Below are 19,287 nucleotides of genomic sequence, written 5' to 3'. Positions count from 1 at the left end.
ATATCATGTTATTAATTAAACTAAAAATGTTTTGAATTGAATGACAGGCCTAGTACAATATATAGTTAAAATTCATGATTCTAAAAAAACACTTGCAGACACTTAAACTTATACAGTTGTTTATATACATTCCATGCAATTTGAGTTTGAGAGTTTGAGACCCCTGCTGTTTATGCCCGGTTTTGGACTTTCTGTGCCATGTTTCAATTCACAGTGTACGTTATCATGAATGAGTGTTTAAATAAACAGCAATCAGAAGGTAAGTGTTCATAATGGGTTAAAGTGCACAAGACACATGAAGCTTCTGTACTGAACTATTGCATCGTATCCATGTCATTTTGCTTCATACCCAAAGTGAAATATGTCTGTCTGTTTGCTCAGGTCTGTTTTGCTTGAAGTTTTACAACATTGAATTTTTTTTTTTTTTTTTTTTTTACATCTCCTACCATGAAAATGTGAATGAGAAAAAGCAAATCAGCAGGACTGGGTTCAAACCATAAAGCTTATAGAGTTTCAGCAGTGTTTGCCTTTCCACTGCTCTGGTATGCTATAATTTTGGCATCAGTAATGAAGCGAGGCGATGAAGGAGACACTGTCTCATTAAAGGGAGGACGTGTGTGTAAATTTGACTGTGTTGTTGTGAGTAGGAAGCAGTTGCTCTGCCAGCTGGAGCAGACCTCTGTGGATGGCAGAAGTCTTGCTTCCACATCTCCTACACAAGACTTTGCACCACTATAGTGAAAGAGCGGTTAGAAGTGCTGACTGCCCTTGAAATGATTAACTAGCCATGCAGCGATATAAAAATGATTGCAGATATTGTAAATCAATACTGTATAAATCAGTATTTAAAAAAAAAAAATGCAGCATTCACACTAAGGGCCCTATCATACACCTTGTGCAATGCGACGCTCAGCCTGACGCTCTTATAATTTTTTACATCAAGTGGTATATTGTTTAAATAGCAAATGCACTTGCTCCCATCTGTTCGCCCATGGGCATGCTGGTCTGAAAACGAGGTGTGTTCAGGTGCATTGTTGGCGCGTTGCTATTTTAAGGCAACTGAAAAAGATTGTGCCATTGACTAACTAAAACCTGGTTTAAAGTCATTGGCGCACTATTTTTGATTTTTTGATTTATTTAGAGGGTGCATTAGTAAATATGTGTCTATAGGCGGATACACACTGCATTGCACATACAGGGACGCGCAGCAAAAAAAACAACTGCGTAAAAATAGCCATCATTATTAATATGGGCCTACTCGGACCAGTAGCTTTTCTTTTTTTTTTTAAATCTGTAGTGTTGGCCGATACAATATTCTTTTTTTATTCAATATACATCTCGATCTCAACACTTTGCATGACTAAAGTGAAAGCCGTTAGAAGTGCTGACAGCTCTTGTAATGACAGATAGCAATATAAATGATGGCACACACAAAAAAATTAACTAAAGTGCCAATTTACAGACTAAAAATAATTTGTAAATTGAATCAAATTGTAGTACTTTGGGGTTAAAAAAAGTCAATCAATCAAAAAAGCCGTCATTATCAGTATGGGCCTAATCGGACCGATGTCTTTTTCCATGCATTCAAGCACCAATGTAGAATTTTACAAGCGAAATTAAGAAATCAGACATCATATTGGCTAAAATATGTCCTGTTATTAACTGCTTTGGCTTAATGAGGCGATTGCATTATCCTGGCCAGTATAGTTATGGTCACAACATATTGTGTATGTTTCTAGCACTACATTGAGAACCACAGAAAGGGGGAAGTCGTGGCCTAATGGTTAGCGAGTCGGACTCATAATCCAAAGGTTGCGGGTTCGAGTCTCGGGCTGGCAGGGATTGTAGGTGGGGGGAGTGAATGTCCAGCGCTCTCTCCACCCTCAATACCACGACTGAGGTGCCCAAGGCACCGAACCCCCAACTGCTCCCCGGGCACCGCAGCATAAATGGCTGCCCACTGCTCCGGTGTGTGTGTGTGTTCACTGCTGTGTGTGTGCACTTTGGATGGGTTAAATGCAGAGCACGAATTCCGAGTATGGGTCACCATACTTGGCAGTATGTCACTTCACAGATCTTGCAGATGGGAAATATCTTTCATGCTGTGATTTCTGAAAGTATAAATTGATTCATCCAGATTTACTTTGTGGGATGGTGCTTCACTGAAAATGCTTTTCTTGTTCCATTTGATGGAATGAATCAAGTCATAAATTGCTACTTTACGTATTGCCTTTGCTGGTGTGCCAGATTTCCAATGTGTGTGTGTGTAAAAGGCAAATCACTCTGAATTTTCCACTGCATGGGCAGAATATGCATATGCTAACATTCACCAGGGCCCTAATTTTCAACCAAAAAAATGTGGCGGCTCTTGCTTTTTTGACCAAACTTCATAATGACATGGTGCTCCGAGTCAATCAACCAAACCCTGACAGTTTCTCTCTGGAGCATTGGCAGCATATAATCCCACAAAAAACCAAAAAGGCAGCAGATCCACTGTACACGTATGTGTTTGAATGCATACAAGCAGCTGAAACGCAACATACTATTAGCTTATTATGTGTTAATGTGCTGTAGCCTTTTGGACACATTAATGGAACATCATCATGTTTATAAGCATTTTGAAGAGATACTAGAGGTGATTAAATGATACGATTCCATAGCAAACCACCCATGAGGAAACCTCAGACTGTGATGTGAACTGGTGTTTAATTGTTTGAAGTGCTGGTAACCTTTCTTTCTTGTTGAAACCAGCAGGATTGCTTCACAGTTGAAGGGGAGGATCTTAAACATGACTTTGAGCGCTTGCAGTTGGCTATGGAGATGGTGGGCTTCCTTCCCGCCACGCGCAAACAGTGAGTTTGTCCAAAACACTGGCCCCCTCATGCACACACAAAAACATTTCATGCAATTTTTATGACTCAAAAAAATAAAAAGTTCCCTATACCAACCTGTAAAGATTATATAAAAAGATGATTTTCTTTTTATTTTATTTACCAATAAGTAAAAGGGATAGTACACCCCAAAATGAAAATTACAAGCCATTCTAGGTGTATATGACTTTCTTCTTTCAGACGAATACAATCAGAGTTATGTTACAAAATGTCCTGGCTTATCCAAGCTTTATAATGGCAGTGAATTGGGTTTAAGATTTTGAAACAAAATGAGGTGCGTCCATCCATCATAAAAAGTTCTCCACATGGCTAGAGTAAGAAGTTAATAAAGGCCTTCTGAAGTGAATTGATGTGTTTTTGTAAGAAAAATTAACGATTTTCTTTTCCCTTGCAGGATATTCTCTCTGCTATCAGCTATCCTTCATTTAGGGAATATCCGATACAAGAAGAAGATATACCGGGATGACTCCATAGACATCTGCAATCCTGAAGTTCTGCCTGTAGTATCAGAGCTGCTTGAGGTACAGGATCATTGAATCACAAAACACATTGTTAACTCTACTGTAAGCATTGTCATTTCAACTGACATGATTTCATTTAGGTCATGTTATTCAGAACCTTCGTGTTCTTTTTTTGTTGAATGCAAAAGGAAGTTTGAAGAATTAACAGTACTGGTCACTCTTTTCAGTGTAATAGTGTAAGAGGACAGGAGCATTCGTGCTTCAATTAGGACACCAAAGTAGCACGAAAGTAGTCCATAGCTGATTATTCACTGATAATGTTTACCTCCAATGAGCTTTTTACCCGAAAACCACCGCTGCCAGTGAGTAAGTGTGTAAAGCTCAAGAACTGATTTATAAATTAAGCAAATTCACATACTCTCAGAACTTGCTTTGCAACCATTAAAAAAGTACTTTCTATCTAGTATAAATGTGTGTAGGGTCAATTAAATCATCTGGATGGGCTCAAATCTGCCACATTTGAGCAAGATTTAGAATATAGCATTTCAAGCTCTATATGTTCAGACTTGCCACATTCACCATACACACATTTCAAGACAAATCTCTTGGAAAAAGAGGAAGGTTGGGTTCCTTTTGCACAGGATTTGGTCAGCAAACTGGCCTACTCAAGGAAGTAGATTGAGTTCCTGAATGAAGGTCATGGAGCCCTGTACTATGGGCCTACAGGAAATAGGATGTGATTGCCTGGAGCCTTTGAACTCAGCACATACATAATGTATGTACATACCTCTCTATACCAGGACCTCTTGTGGCCGAATAGCATGATCAAAGCAAACCTGGCCTTTATCTTTAGACACACCTTCATGAATCTCTCTGAAGAAAAAAGAGAATGACCACTCAAGTGTTTATACATTTGCCCTCAGACAGCGGAGAAAAGGAAATGCGTGTGTGTGTGTGTGTGTGTGTGTATGCTTGCTTGAACATTGAAAACACTGTAATATATGCAGATGAGGCCCGTCCAGAGCTTTGATGAGCACCTTACACATCTGTTCACAATTATAGAGTTGAATGACTCAACATCAGGCCCAAAGAGTTTATATAATTTGTACATTAGATGTAGACATCTTTGCCTAGTGTGCATAGACCAGACACATATTTTTCACAGTTCACTGCTGGGTTCATTTTGGTCCTTTCCTGTGTTAATGAACAAGCATTGGCCTGTGTTGAGGTCTCTTGATTGTCCACATCGTCTCTGGCACCATGTGTACAGACTTTGATTTGAAACAGTTGTATTGATATACCGCTAAGGCAAGGCAATATACTGTAGTTTATTTGCTAATATTATTATAGCTGTATTGTTATTTACTATATTATTGTTAGAATATAGAAGTGGATGAATATAACTTCATTGTGTTGCATTGCAGTCTCTCTCTGTCTTAAGCAACCCAAAAAGCCAATTTTCTGAGTGCTACCGGATGTTTAAAAGACAATTCAGCATTGCAGGCCCCAAAGTCAACAACTGAAAAGAAATCTTTCCCACGGCCATTAGTGCAGCTTGATGCTAGTAATGTCTTGCTCCATGTCCATCCATGTGACTAAACACATCTTGAATTAAAGCTGTAGCGTGATCCGTATGTTTCACTGCTGAAGAAACTAGAGATTTTGTGATATAGTATGAATGAATGCAGACTTTACAAGTCTAAGTAGTTGTCTGATTGTGCCTTTGTATGTTAAAAATGAGAAACCTGTCTTGTATCATGATAGGTCAAGGAGGAAATGCTGTTTGAGGCCCTGACAACACGGAAAACAGTGACTGTGGGCGAGAAGCTGATAGTCCCATACAAACTGGCTGAGGTAAGAAAAAAAATCTTTTAATTTTGTGATTTATATGCATTAACCTAATTGATGTAACCAGAATGAAGTCATTTTGGATAATGTTAGGTAAAATGTTGTTAATTGTCAGTCAGGCTAAACAGTTTTTTGAGCTAGGAGGAGACTTTTTTACTTGTATGACAATTTATAAGAGGCATCATGACCTACATTTAGCAATTCATGTTGCGTGTTATTGTTAAGGACGCATGTGAGAATCAATACTTTAAAATGACTAAATGCAGTATAATAAATAGTATCCAAACTATGGTCAATTTTTGGGCATTCCTAAAGCGTTACTTCAGTTTTAATTTTTAACATTTCTATTTTTCTTAATTCATCCCTTCACAGCAAAGTAATGTGTTTCTCAAGGACTTTTTCCATGCTCTATCATCATAATTAGAATCAGCTATGGGGTTTTCAGAGCTTGCTCTCCTGTCATCTTTAAATAATGGACTGGCAAACTCTTTCATTATAATCTTTTATTAAAATCAGTCACCATTTGTGCACTTAATAAATTCCTTGAACTTCATATGCTTGCAGATTTAAACCCTAAAATCTTTACAGATATAGAGTCAAGTTATTCATATAACCACAAATAAAAGTTTTGTCCCCTTCCAACTAGAGCTGGCTGATTTATTGTAAATTCAAGAGATATGCATGATGACTTTACTGGAAATATCAAATTAACCAACATTGTGAATATTGTCGATTCACAGTGGCATTTGTACCTTATACATTTCTTTTTCTAACCCTATAAGTAGTGTGCATCATCTTTTATGCCAATTTCCTACATTTAATCAGTAAATTCAATATTACAATATTGAGACACTATAGGGATATTGCTAATCATTTAAAATCATAGCATATCAACAAAATCCATCTTTGCATTGCAGAGGTGACATCTAGAGATATTTACACAGAATGTTTGCTCAGATGCAGCTCAGCATACAATTGCAATTGCATAAATAGATAAATAATGCTAATGGAGTTTTTAATTGAATGCATACATATTGTAATGATACTTAAAATATGAAATTAAAACCTGTCTTAATGAGTGAATAATGCAGTCATTCATTCATTTGATTTTTTTTCAAATGGCTGATTTCATGAATGGGTCATTGAATGAATATTCAGGAAAAAACAGCGTGCACGCATGTGATATTGTTTAACATTATATAATATGTTATAAGTAAGACAAAAGCAAGGGGTATTTTAACTACATTCTAATAGGATTCATCAACTGTTCACTCTCAAAGGAATGTTTTTTTTTTTTTCTTCTTTTCTTTTTTTTGTCAGCTTTCACTTGGTTAAAGCCACTAGTATCATACATATCTCCTAATAAAAAAAAGAGTCTGAATCAGTCTGCTGGTGCCATACAGAATAGACCTTGCTTCCCCAAAATTTGGATTTACTTTTCTATCTCACTAAGGCCCAAATCACAAAAGACTCCTACTGAGTCACGACATCTCCTACTCTAAAACTGATGACCACAGTAGTGAGACAGGAGCAGATGTTTGACCTCAGCGACTGAGAGCAGATAACCCTTATTGGTCATGCATGTTGGTTGCATTTTGAGTAATGCTGATTTGAAAGCAAAACAAGTCTCCCAGGGATTTTCTGTGTGACGTGGACCCAGAACACGCAACGCTTTCATGTAGAAGGATCACATATGGCGCACTGTCATATCTCTGATTGTTTGCGAGAGGCTGCCACAGTCCTTAATGAAAACCAGCTCAGATTCCTCTTCCAGTTCATCCGATAGTCCTCTAAATCAACACTTCTAATCACTGTGGTTGGCCCTTGAAAAAATATTTTCTTTCTGGTTCAGCTGAAGTCAAGATCAAGGCTATACCTACAATGGCGTACTCGACTCTGCCGAACTGAGTTTTACCATGGTTAACTAATATGTCTTTGCGATTATAGCATGTCCTGCCCAAAACATGATGTGATGAAATGCTAAGCAAAACCAAAATGAACCAAAATCTGAATAAATGTTATTATTCGTTGTTAAGACAGCACGCAGGCATGTTACCGTAAACAAATAATGCCTAACCAGAGGTTTATCTTCCTAGAATTGTAGTTCCACCTTTTTAGCCAGCTCAAATAATTAATTGAAGAATTCAAATAAGAGCTTAAGTTGTACTGGAATAAAGTATTGCCAAATATTGATTAGTCTCAGTGAACATATTTGCATTTCATCATCACATTTTCACATCTATGTTGGTCAAAAATGTCTCTGTCATGATAATTAAATCAAATTGATGGTTTTTGCAGGCTGGGACGGTACGGGACTCCATGGCTAAGTCCCTCTACAGTGCCCTTTTTGACTGGATTGTGTTCCGAATCAATCACGCCCTGCTCAACCAAAGAGACTTGGAAGAATCAGCCAAGGTAAAATCATTTCTGTACCAAAGAATAAGTGCTGGATGCTTGCAGGGGTGTTAGCTTCATAGATGACAGTGGAGCCCTAGTGAGTCACCTGACAGCAATTACATTACACAGCAGGAATATGAGTTTATCTGACAGAAATACCCTGTTTTTCTGTGGCTCTCACTGCTTTAATCTCTAAATTATGGATGGAGACATTATGTAATGGGATATATTCAGCCACACTGACTGGGACCCTGCTGTTATGTAAAATTAATTTGAAGATTTCTGCCGAACATTTTGTTAGAGTAAAGCCTGAGATAAAGTCTAAGCAAGTGCATGAACACAGATAGATCAGGCTACACAAGCTTACTTGATTAAATTGATTAGAATAATTTAGTTAAACATTTAGGGGCACAGCTGAAGTTCATTTTCAACCAATTGTAATATTTTTCAGCTCACGTTAGCCTGCTTCACCTTTTAAACATTAATTCACAGAAACCCATTGTTTCGTCTCTGAAGTGTAGTCATCGTTTGCTCTCAGCTTTTTGCACTCGATGGGTTGACTGAAGGCATGAAAAGCAGCCAGTTGAAGAATGTAACAGTTAAAATGCATTTTGGGAGTTTTTACCAGCCATGAAACTGTATTTTCAGTATTGAAAAATAGCAGTCACTTCTACTACTTAGACCTACTTGGGATTTGGGGTAACATCTAACTGAGATTTTCTTTTTTTTTTTTTTTTTTTTATACATTTTTCTGCCACCCTCCTGATAAATCAGGATCATTATTCTAATTATTATATTACTATATTTAAATTTTAAGCACATTATAAAATTCTAGAACAAATACACTACTAGAAGTAATACTATTTTACTATTAAACAGTAAAAACGATATTAAATCATTCTAATAAGAAGAATTATGGTGATGATATTAATAACAATAATAAATAGAACTGAGACTGAGCTGCACGCACATGTAATTTGCCTTTGCGTTTTAAAAAAATATATATTTGGTGCATGGTGTTAATTTTGCTCTAATCTTGATGAGCAAGTTAGCTAATATTAACTAACCTGTAGACGTGTATCACTAGTTGCTTGACTGATACTGTCTATTTTAATAGTGCAGACATCTGAACACTATTGCCCCCAACAATTTGTTACCGCTGACGCAAGAATGTGCTTAAAATCACCAGGCATTTAAAATGAGTACTTTTCTGTTCTTAATTTTCTTCCCATCTCATCATCTTTTCAGATCCTGTCCATTGGGGTTCTTGATATCTTTGGCTTTGAAGACTATGAGAACAACAGCTTTGAACAATTCTGCATCAACTTCGCCAACGAGAGACTTCAGCACTATTTCAACCAGCACATTTTTAAGCTGGAACAGGTAATGTTTTTTTTTCTCTCGTTTCATTTAAAAGCTAGACCCAGAGATAACCATCAGCTTCTCTCCCCACACACAGCTCAAGATTATAGCCTAACAACAGATTTATTGGCAGCAATTATGACTCAAGTTGTTTTGACTGCACACAGAATAAAATAAGTACCCACATATTGCTGGACTGAATGCCGAATCAAAGGTTTGCGATCTTTATTTTTGTGTACTTCCAGCTATGCTTGAAGTGCATGAATTTATCATCGATACAGCATATAGGGACACATGTTTTTCATTACTTGAGCTTGCTTGAGAATTGCATTAGTAGGGACCAGAATATAGAAACTTGAGAATGGTCCAATTTTTATTTTGGCCAATAAGCAACCACCTAAAAATGCCCTGGGAATGACCTGCATCCTAGCACTGTGATAATCTCTACACAAGCAAACACTGCTCAACTTTTTTTTTTGTGGAAATCTAGTTTCTCGGAACTGTCTTTGTTTAACTGTTCTGTGTTTTATGGTAATAAACTTAAAAAAAATCAGTTCATCATACTAAATGTAACCATTAGAGAAGTCTTTAATGGGTTGGGTTGATGAATGCCTTAGGCTGTGTGACCATGTGAGGAAGACTCATTAATAGTAGCAGTTTCACACAAAATAAACCGTTTGATAATGAGACAATAAAAAAGGTTGCTTTACTTCAACCTCAGACAAAGAATTGCGTCTCTGTAATAATGTGTTTACTCAATGAGCCCATTCTCTTAGGATGACTAAAGAGGCAACCAATCACGGTAATGACCGCCTGTCAAAGCCGTGCCTTTGTGACGCACCTCAAAGTATATGTTTGCTTAAAGAGGGTTTGTTAGTTTAAGTTTCTAGTCAGTACAGTGTCCAGATTTGATAAACTCACTTTGACAGATTTGCTTGCACGAGGTACATTTATCCACACAAATCACACACTGTCATAGGAAGTGTTGCTTTATGCAGATGTGCAAATAATAGTCTATCACTCGTGGGTTTAGCACTTCATTTCTGCTTATGTTGACAAATGATCCCTGTGAGCAAAGTCAAATTTGCTTATCTGCTTCACTTTATAATATACCTGTTTTAGGAGTTTCAAGGTAGCTTCCTGCTCGCTGGTCTTCCCATGAGTGAAAATAGCGTTATTTTTTTGGTACCATCAGCCAATTAGTGTTGTCATGATGTAATTTTCCCATAAGTCCATGATTAGACACGTGGCATTTTACAAACAGCTTCTTTCCAAGAGCTGCCACCTCTATTTCACCCTTTGCACCCTCAAGCTAGTGACATAATCTGCTCTTTATGTTGTTGTAACTGTTATTTGTTATTTATTGTTGGTTGATTTAAGTTGTTTTTCTTTTGTTTAGTTTGTAACTGAGACTCACCAGACAGAATTTCGTTGTACCATGTACAATGACAATAAAGTGAATTCAATTGATTTGAATTTAAGTGATTGGTTCAAAAAATGTATTTAAATCATGCCTTGCTGGGAGGTCCTGCTCCAGCCAAGCAACTTCCATTGAGATGAATGGGAATGGTAATGACTTGCTCAGTCTAAGCTCATGCTGAACTCATCTTGAGGATTCTGGGTAATTTTGATGTTCTTAGTAATGGAATTTTTGATTGGATTCATTGGAAAGTCTAGCGAGTATTGCCACAACAGTTTTTCTGTTTGTTCCTTGATAAAAGTGCAGGAATTTTGTTGCGTCTGCCAAGTTCCACGCTTTAATTACTCTAAGAGTGGGAAACTCTTGGATTCAGATGTCAGGAATGAGTTCACATCCTGAGTGTATTGCCAAGTATGTCGTGTGGTAACACTGAATGTTTAATATAGACCATACCCAGGTTATCTACACAAAACATGGAATGTGACAGATTCACAGATTATGAGTTTTAGTTAATGTTTGACTGAAAAAAAGTTAACTTATTTGGTTGCATTATTAGTTCAGATTGTTTGCCCGAACTGAGTTCCGTAATTTAAAACTACAGTTGTAGTATTACTAGTAGAAGCAGGTTAGTGTTAGATTATGAAAGTGTGGCAGGGAAGAAAGTCCCGCCTACATACTTGCCATCTGATGCCCATAAATACAGCCATGCTGGAGCCAGACGCAACACCACACGTGCTTTCATTAGTCCATTAATGGGCTTTTTTTCATTGTTCCATTTATGGAGACGCTGTAAATGTATTTTATTTGATTTGGAGTCTATTTGAGTGCATTTCCCTTATCAGCCAAATAGAGTGCATGTGGTTGCTTGAAGTTTCAGAGCGCTTCAGATAAAGGTTACATTATTAGTACAAGAACACTGTTATTATTATTCATACCTTGAGTTGAGGATTTGAACAAACCCATAACTGAAAGTGGCAGCACAGTTTGTTTTCTATGCATTTAACTATGGTTATCATTATGAACAGACATTTATAAGCTTCTTTTATCTCTCATTGACAAAAAAAGTCATCAATCTTTATCAAACTTTGTTTCCATGAACAATAGTATTATATATCATATTATCATGATGAAAAATCTACAGTGAAAAGGTTTCTTGTAAATCTAATTCCCTCTTTTCTTCCTCTTCCTTACACAGGAAGTTGAATGATAAGTGTAGATTATCTGCTTTGTTCTGCTGATTTGATACTTTTGCCTTTTAATGGGCAAATAGGAGAGAGATTCCACTGATTGTATGAAACCCTGCTAGGATTATATCCTTTATTGTTTCATTTATTTTCCCAGCGATCCAAGGAAGCAGTTGAGGAGAAAAAAAAGCTACAAAATGTTAAGAATGTCTTTCATATTATTAAACCGCAAAGACCACAAAACCTCAGGCCGGCGAAAGGAAGTCTCCTCTAGAGGAACATGAAAACACTTTGCAGGCCTGTTGTGTTGTTGTTCTGGCCGCAGTCCAAAAAGGAAAGAATTACCTGCGTACTGTAGTTATAACAGGTTTTGTGAGATGCACGTTATGCACACATCTCATGTTACTATGAAATATCCAGGTACTGATAAACACTCTGGAACATAAAAGGATGATTGAAATGTTGTGTTGTGTTGTTTTTTTTTATGACACCCAGTTCTCTCAGTCCATCAGCAAATTATAAAACTGTGCAGATCTCCAAGACCGGAAAAGCCGTGAAATTAAGAAAGGCTTGAACAGCCAGGAACCTTGTTATTGTTGATTCCTCATGAATATTGATTATTAGTGTTGAATACGTTTTGTATTTCTTGTAGGAAGAGTATAGATCAGAAGGCATTGCTTGGCACAACATCGATTACATCGATAACACTGGTTGCATTAACCTCATCAGCAAGAAGCCCACAGCACTGCTCCACCTACTGGATGAAGAATGCAAGTATGTCTGCCTTTTTCTCTGTACATAAATAGAGGAATAAGAGTTTGAAACCAAACTGATACAAGTACAATATCATTTATTGATAGTTAGAGCAACATGGAATCTCTGCATGTACAGTAAATATGAACTGTGCTTGAGTGTTTAACCTGTGAATCAAATAAAACAAATAATAAAAGTAATTTCTGATTACAGTAGGAACCTTAAAATACCTTTTTCTCTGTCAAAAAAGAAAGAGTAAGGTTCCCTCTGCTTAAAATAGCTGGAAACCTGAATCTCCACATCAGTGTTTTTCATTGCTCAAATCTCTAATGTCTCATTCTTCCTCTTCCTGTGGCTGTGTTGCTTTTCTGCTGAAGTTTTGGCAGCAGCTCTCATTCTTCTCAAGGCCAGAGGAACAGCACAGGTTTATAATATACTGTCTCCAGTAACTCGGCCGTGCTTCCTAGATGACCACTTTTACTCTCTGGTTCTCAACCAAGGGGCCGGGACCCACTAGGGGACCTCAGCAAACTTGTGTTGGACAGCAGGGTGCCTTAGAGCACAGTAATGGCAGCTTTTTTAATATAATTTATAAGGAATAGTAATTAAAAAAAGAAGAAAAAACTTAATATTGGTTTAATATTTACGCTTGCACTGAAATACAATATGTATTATATGATGGCCGCTCTAATGCACTCTCTTCTAATGTTTTACAGCTTTCCACAGGCCACCAATCAGACCCTCCTGGACAAGTTCAAGCGGCAGCATGAGGGAAACCGCTATATTGAGTTTCCTGCAGTCATGGAGCCGGCCTTCATCATTAAACACTATGCAGGGAAAGTCAAATATGGAGTGAAGGCAAGTTCTTTTTGCAGCTATACAAAGACCTTTTTGGGTTTTTGGATTTATATATCACAATTACTAAAACAATATCTTACCTGTAGTACAGATGGGTCATAAAATTAACATTGTAAACCATAAACAAGCACTAGCAATGTGTGGGAAAAACTATAAAACAGTATCTCCTTATTCAGTAGCTTGTAGTACCACATTTCCAGACAACAGCATGAACTGATTGGTTAATAGGAATTTTACCAAATGAGATTTTAATAGAAACATTAACCAGTGAGATTTTAGGATTGTCTTCAGACTTGTAGATCATTTGCTTTGTTCCAGAACAGGGACATCAATTCTTAGAATGTTGCATTTTCTCTGTGGTTTGGTTTGCTTTCATAAGGCAGCATTTCAAAGCCTGCACAAAATGTGTAAATGCAAGTCACGTGTACATAAAACTGTTCTCTCATTGGTCAGAGTGCACCTGTGTATGTTCTGGGATTCTGCTCATAACATCATGCATTAAAATGATGTCTGCTCCAACTGATAAATTATATATATGAATCAAAACTATTTTAAGATAAAGAAGTGCGTTTTGGTTTCAACCATTTTAATTTACAGAAGTAGACTGACTGCTTTTTTTTTTTTGGAAACAGATTTGATTGATTTGATGCAGTTTAGTTTGTTGGTCAGTTGGGTTAGATTTTTTTCTCACTACAAGCAAACGGCTCCAGAGTTTGTTTTCAATAAGACCGAAGACCATCTGGTTAAGGCGATCTTGGACTGATTTTTTGGTGTGGATTAGAGCGTGACTGCTGTGTTCCTATATGCTTCATCAAACTGACCTAAGGGAGAAAACATGCCAGTTTCTGAAACAAATGCTCCAAACAAACCAGGTTTGAAAACACCCTAGTATGAATACCAACAAAGATGTTGATCCAGCAATATATATACGTGTTACCAAATCCCAGTTACCATTCTACCAAAAATGCAGTCATCATTCTATCACTGGCTGTATATAGTTGATAGCTGTTTGTGCTGTGACCTCTACAACACTGAATGTAAAGAGGCTGTGATGTCTTTGTCACGTGACTGTATATTTATAGTATATAATGAGTAACTCTCAGTTTGTCGCTCATGGCACCATAAACATGACCGTAATGAGTAACTGTGTGAAATCCCAGCATCCCATGCTGGTTGACTGGCCCTCTGGGCGGTTTTATGTTAACAAATCAAGGTCGGCTATGTGTACCTTTTAGTACACTGAAAGATCAGGAACTTCACACTCATTTTTCATAAAGCCTTTTTGTATATATAAAAGTCTTTTTTGGCAACAATAACATAAAGACTCAGTTGAGTTTTTCAATCATAACTGAAGACTTTACTAAAGATCAAATATTGTGTCTTAAAAGACAGTTCATGCATTGGCTTCTGCATTGGCTTTTATCCGAGATAAGTCATAACATACAATTTGACAAGCACCAATCATAAAAGACAGAAAGAAATCACACGGTGAACACCCAGCTTAAGTTTGGCAGAGTTTGACAGTCATGAGTAGCTGATCCTCTTATTTACAATATAAAGCCTCTGTTCATGCGTTACATAATGGAGCTCTGCAGGCCTCACTTTCTCTCTTCACTTATGTTTCATTGGCTTTATTGAGTAGATGAGCCTGTATTGTTTGCTAATAGAGTTGGACGTAATAACGGGGCACTTATCTGACTGTCTGTGACTTACTGTCCCAGGACTTCAGAGAGAAGAACACGGACCACATGCGGCCAGACATCGTCGCGCTTCTCAAGAGCAGTAAGAACGCCTTCATCTGTGGTCTGATCGGTATTGACCCAGTGGCCACCTTCCGCTGGGCTGTACTCAGGGCGTATTTCAGAGCCATGGTAGCCTTCAGGGATGCTGGGAAGAGACATGTGGAGAAACGCAGTGGTGAGTCAAATGAAATGGTTACCTGCACTTTTTTTTTTTTCTGATCACATGCTTGTAGTTTGTGCGACAGATTCTTAAGCAATACTTGTCACACTGTACCAGTGCAAATTGATATAAATATAACTACACTGTTCAAAACCTTGAACCTTAAGCTTAAAATATCTATATTTTCTTATTGTGCCAAATCCAAGAATCAATAAATGATTCCATTGGCTAAAAATACTGTTTTTGGGGTTCAGTTGTGTGCCTCACTACAAATGAAACAAGTGGATCTTAATCACTTTAGTACTAACCATCAAACTGCTTAGGTTAATGTGCTTTATTTTCAATTATATTGCATTAAATACCTGAATCTGTAGATGGTCTAAGAAGATATTTTTTTTTTTTTTTTTTTTTTTTTTTTTTTTTTTGTGAGCTAATGCTAGTATTGCATACAAAACAGCATTTAATATGCATTATTGCATATTAAACAGCATTATTGTAATATGCTGTTTTCCCTTTAAGTACTGCTTTAATGTTAAAAAGGTAAACTACTATTCAAAATTCTGGAGTCAGTTTTTCATGTTTTTGAAAAAAATAATAATAATAATAATAATAAAAAAAAAATATATTTATTTATTTATTTATTTATTTATTTGAAGTAGAACATTTTATAAATGTCCTTACTGTCACTTTTGACCCATTTATTGAGTGATTGTTGAAAAAAACGAAGAAAAAAAAAACAATCTTACTGACCTCAAACTTTTGGACTGTAGTGTATACTTTTAGGCATCACAATGGAACTTTTTTTTATTTTATTTTATTTTTTGGGTCCAGCATTAAAAACGACTACCCCTCTGGGTACCTGAGATTTTGTACAGTATTTTGGCATATCAGGATTTTCTCACATGTAATATAGTCCCTCATTTTCAGGGGCTATATGTTTTGCCACATTTAGCTGCATAACAGCCTTTGCTGTTATGTAAAAAAGTAGTTAGATGTCATGACTTGAAGTATTACATACTGTATGACAACATACACATATGCTATTTTGTGTTTATGTAGGCTAGTGAACCATGCCATGTTAGCCCAGCTCCTCTTGCTTGTTTTATATTGCCCTGCTCTCCAGCTTTTCAGTATCTATATGCATTTCTTCTATTACAGCTGTTTGAACATTAGTGGTTTATATTAATGCTTTGATATCTCACACAGAGTGGTGTTTCAGTAATCTAGTTTGAACTGTAAGTGCTGCCCACTGCCTCATGGGTTGCCCTTCACATAGATCACATTCACTGAGGCCCAAATCTGATTAAGTGTGAACAACAAAAATCACATTCATAGTCAATCTATGTCATGTGTACCAGACTTTATGCTGATAGTAAACATTTAGCTTTGCGTAGATAAGCACATCTTATTTCTCCCTATTTAATCTGTCTTTTCTCTTTCTTCTCTCTTTCTTGTTTATGTTGTTTGTTTTTTGGCTTCCTAAGGGCATGACGCTGCTGCTCCAGTTGTGAAAAGTGTGGATAGCTTTAGTTTTCTGCATCACCCTGTGCATCAGAGAAGCTTAGAGATCCTGCAGAGGTGCAAAGAGGAGAAATACAGTAAGGCTGCCTTTCCATCATCTCACTCCATGCACCCCGGGCCAAGACATGTGGACCCTGTAAAATTTTACTGTTACGGCTATATTAATGCATACCTCTGCAGATACACATATGTAACAGAATCATTGATTTGATTCAGAGCTGAAACTGGCAAGACTTGACCTCATGTCTCTGCCCATCTGTCTTGAACCTGTCTTGCTTTCCTGCATGATGTCAGTTTGGGCACCTGTCTTTCACTAACAGCCCTCTCTATGGGTTCAGTCCAGCATGCATACTTCTCGGGCAGCCCACCACTGTCCCCTCACTGGAGCCCCTGTTCTGAGCACTCGCGCCCCAGCACCGCTCCAGCTCAGAATACACACTCGTTTCTCTTGCCCTCCGAGGACAGCGGGCTCACAATAGGTCTGCTTGATGGAGGTAGCTCAGATTGCAGACTATACACACAAAAACACAAGAAAAGAAGAAAAAAAGATTTATGATTCCTACCTGTTAGAAACTTTCCCTCATAATTCATTTGTTGTAGTCAGGGCTGGGTGATATAATTGAGAAAAATATATGTATTTTATGTGCTGTGGCTGATCACGGTTTCTCTCTTAAATTGGCAAATGAATTTATATGTATAAATATTCTGTTTGGACAATTAATAAGGTCATAAAAGCTGCTTGCAAAATGCAGTTTAAAATGGTTTTAGATGGAGTTTAGCGTGACCCACACATACTATGGCTTAAAATGAATAAAATTCACTAAAATAAAATAAAAAAAATAATCGGCTTGTGTTCTTCACTGTTTTTCATTAAATGAACACAAGGAAGGATTATAATTAATATTATTATTGTTTATTTATACTGTACATATACTAATGTACTAATGTATTGTAATAATGAGGGATGAAGAGACAAGTCATTTCAGACCTGTTCATGGAAATGCAAAATAATTGGTTCATAAAAGATACATTTTACAAATGCGGTTAAAATGCGGTGATGCTCTTGAGCAGTAAATATGAAAGAAAAAAAAAACTGAATGCACATTTCACCCAAAAATGAAAATGTGTTTTCATACAGTATCATAGCTATTAAACTATTTCTTATGATTTTAAATCTGTATTTAACCTCAGAACGATCTTAAAGTAAAAAGAGATGCTGAAGTCTAATTTAGTGTTGTCTATGCTTTAAAATAAAAATTTTATAATCAAGTGAAAAAAAACTTGCCCCTTGCACTCAATTAATTTACTAACTGCTTGTTTTCTTAAAAAAAACAACAAAAAAAACTAACTAATGCTAGCTTCTCTAATATTTTTGTATTCGATCTATTTTTTCTTTTTTTTATTATACAATTAACAAAAAGCAAAAAAGGCCTCCAACACTAGCTTGCTCTATTCTTTTTTCTATTCTATCTGTTTTCTTTTTATTTATTGTATAATAAAAAAAACACATTGCTAAGTGTACTGCGTTAAGCTAACAGAGACTTGTTATAGCTCTTGTATATTGCTCTTTTGTTGATTTTGATTGCTTCCAATTCAATTCAAGTTTATTTGTATAGCACTTTTCACAATACAAATCGTTGCAAAGCAACTTTACAGAAAATTTGAAGTTTCTCCATTATATTCAGAAGTAGGTTATTAGTGGTGAATATGCCAGAAATGTACAGTAAAAATAACGCAGTTAGTTACAAATTACATGCAATCAAACAGACGGTGAACACTATTAACTGCAATGATTATATGTTGCAATTAAACGTTGAGATTAAGCAAAATTTGGTAGTTTTATATGTTGTTCCAGGGTTAGCATCATCTGAGGTCATTTGTAAGTCGCTTTGGATAAAAGCATCTGCTAAATGACTTAATGCAATGTAATGTTTAATATTTACTTGCAAATTATCCTTTAAGGAAATTTAACTTGATGAATAAAAAAAATATATATAAGCTGACTACTATAAATTTAATCGCCGACAAAAATATTGCAAATATATGTTATATTTTCAATCACCCAGCTTTAGTTGTGCTACAATGAAAGTCTCCAGGTGTTTTTGTATGTGGATTTATGAACTCAGAAACCGTGGGTGTGTGTGTCGTGTGTAACTGATCCACATAAGCATGTTTCAAGTAATTCACTTCTAATTGAATGGTTAAATGTTTCATTTCATCAACAGCAACATCATTAATCAACATCACATCCTGTTAGGCTGATGCTACACGGCGCAACTTTTTGAGCAATGTTGCCATCGACGGGCAACCAGGTGAGATTGAGGGCCCACGATCTAAAGTATCCCGATAGAAATTTGTTACCCATTCTCAATGGAAAAAGTTCCCAAGCAACATTGCTCAGAAAAAAGCTGTCGGGCAAAATTTCTCAAAAATTTGCCCCATGTATCATCAGCCTTATTCTCATGAGACCCATCACACAGTCCTCTCATAAACTTTCACTCATTTTCCATATTACCCGTGTGTCTTGGGGCAGTCTGGTTGTACAGGTTTTGTGCTCTGTTTCAGGTGTGAACAGGAGGAATCCTCGCACTCCACTATCTGATCTGCAAGGAAGCAACACACTCAATCAACGGTGAGAACACCTCACATATGACAGTGGACATGAAAAATGTCTAAATCTAAAATTTGTA

General features: G+C 36.7%; 1 protein-coding gene across 1 annotated transcript in view; it reads left to right on the top strand.

The window, feature by feature from the left end:
* Window positions 1-19,287, top strand: part of LOC306884143 (unconventional myosin-IXAa) — a 120,745-nt gene that overhangs the window by 73,919 nt on the left and 27,539 nt on the right. The window contains exons 7-16 of the mRNA XM_079439837.1: window positions 2,755-2,852; window positions 3,286-3,412; window positions 5,117-5,206; window positions 7,499-7,615; window positions 8,846-8,980; window positions 12,216-12,337; window positions 13,033-13,174; window positions 14,896-15,091; window positions 16,561-16,674; window positions 19,163-19,229. Coding sequence (XP_079295963.1) covers window positions 2,755-2,852; window positions 3,286-3,412; window positions 5,117-5,206; window positions 7,499-7,615; window positions 8,846-8,980; window positions 12,216-12,337; window positions 13,033-13,174; window positions 14,896-15,091; window positions 16,561-16,674; window positions 19,163-19,229 — 1,208 coding nt within the window. The remainder of the gene's footprint in view (window positions 1-2,754; window positions 2,853-3,285; window positions 3,413-5,116; window positions 5,207-7,498; window positions 7,616-8,845; window positions 8,981-12,215; window positions 12,338-13,032; window positions 13,175-14,895; window positions 15,092-16,560; window positions 16,675-19,162; window positions 19,230-19,287) is intronic.

Source organism: Barbus barbus (genome assembly GCF_936440315.1).
Source record: "Barbus barbus genome assembly, chromosome: 2".
Taxonomy (NCBI): Eukaryota; Metazoa; Chordata; class Actinopteri; order Cypriniformes; family Cyprinidae; genus Barbus; species Barbus barbus.
This window is presented reverse-complemented; position numbering and strand designations above follow the sequence as displayed.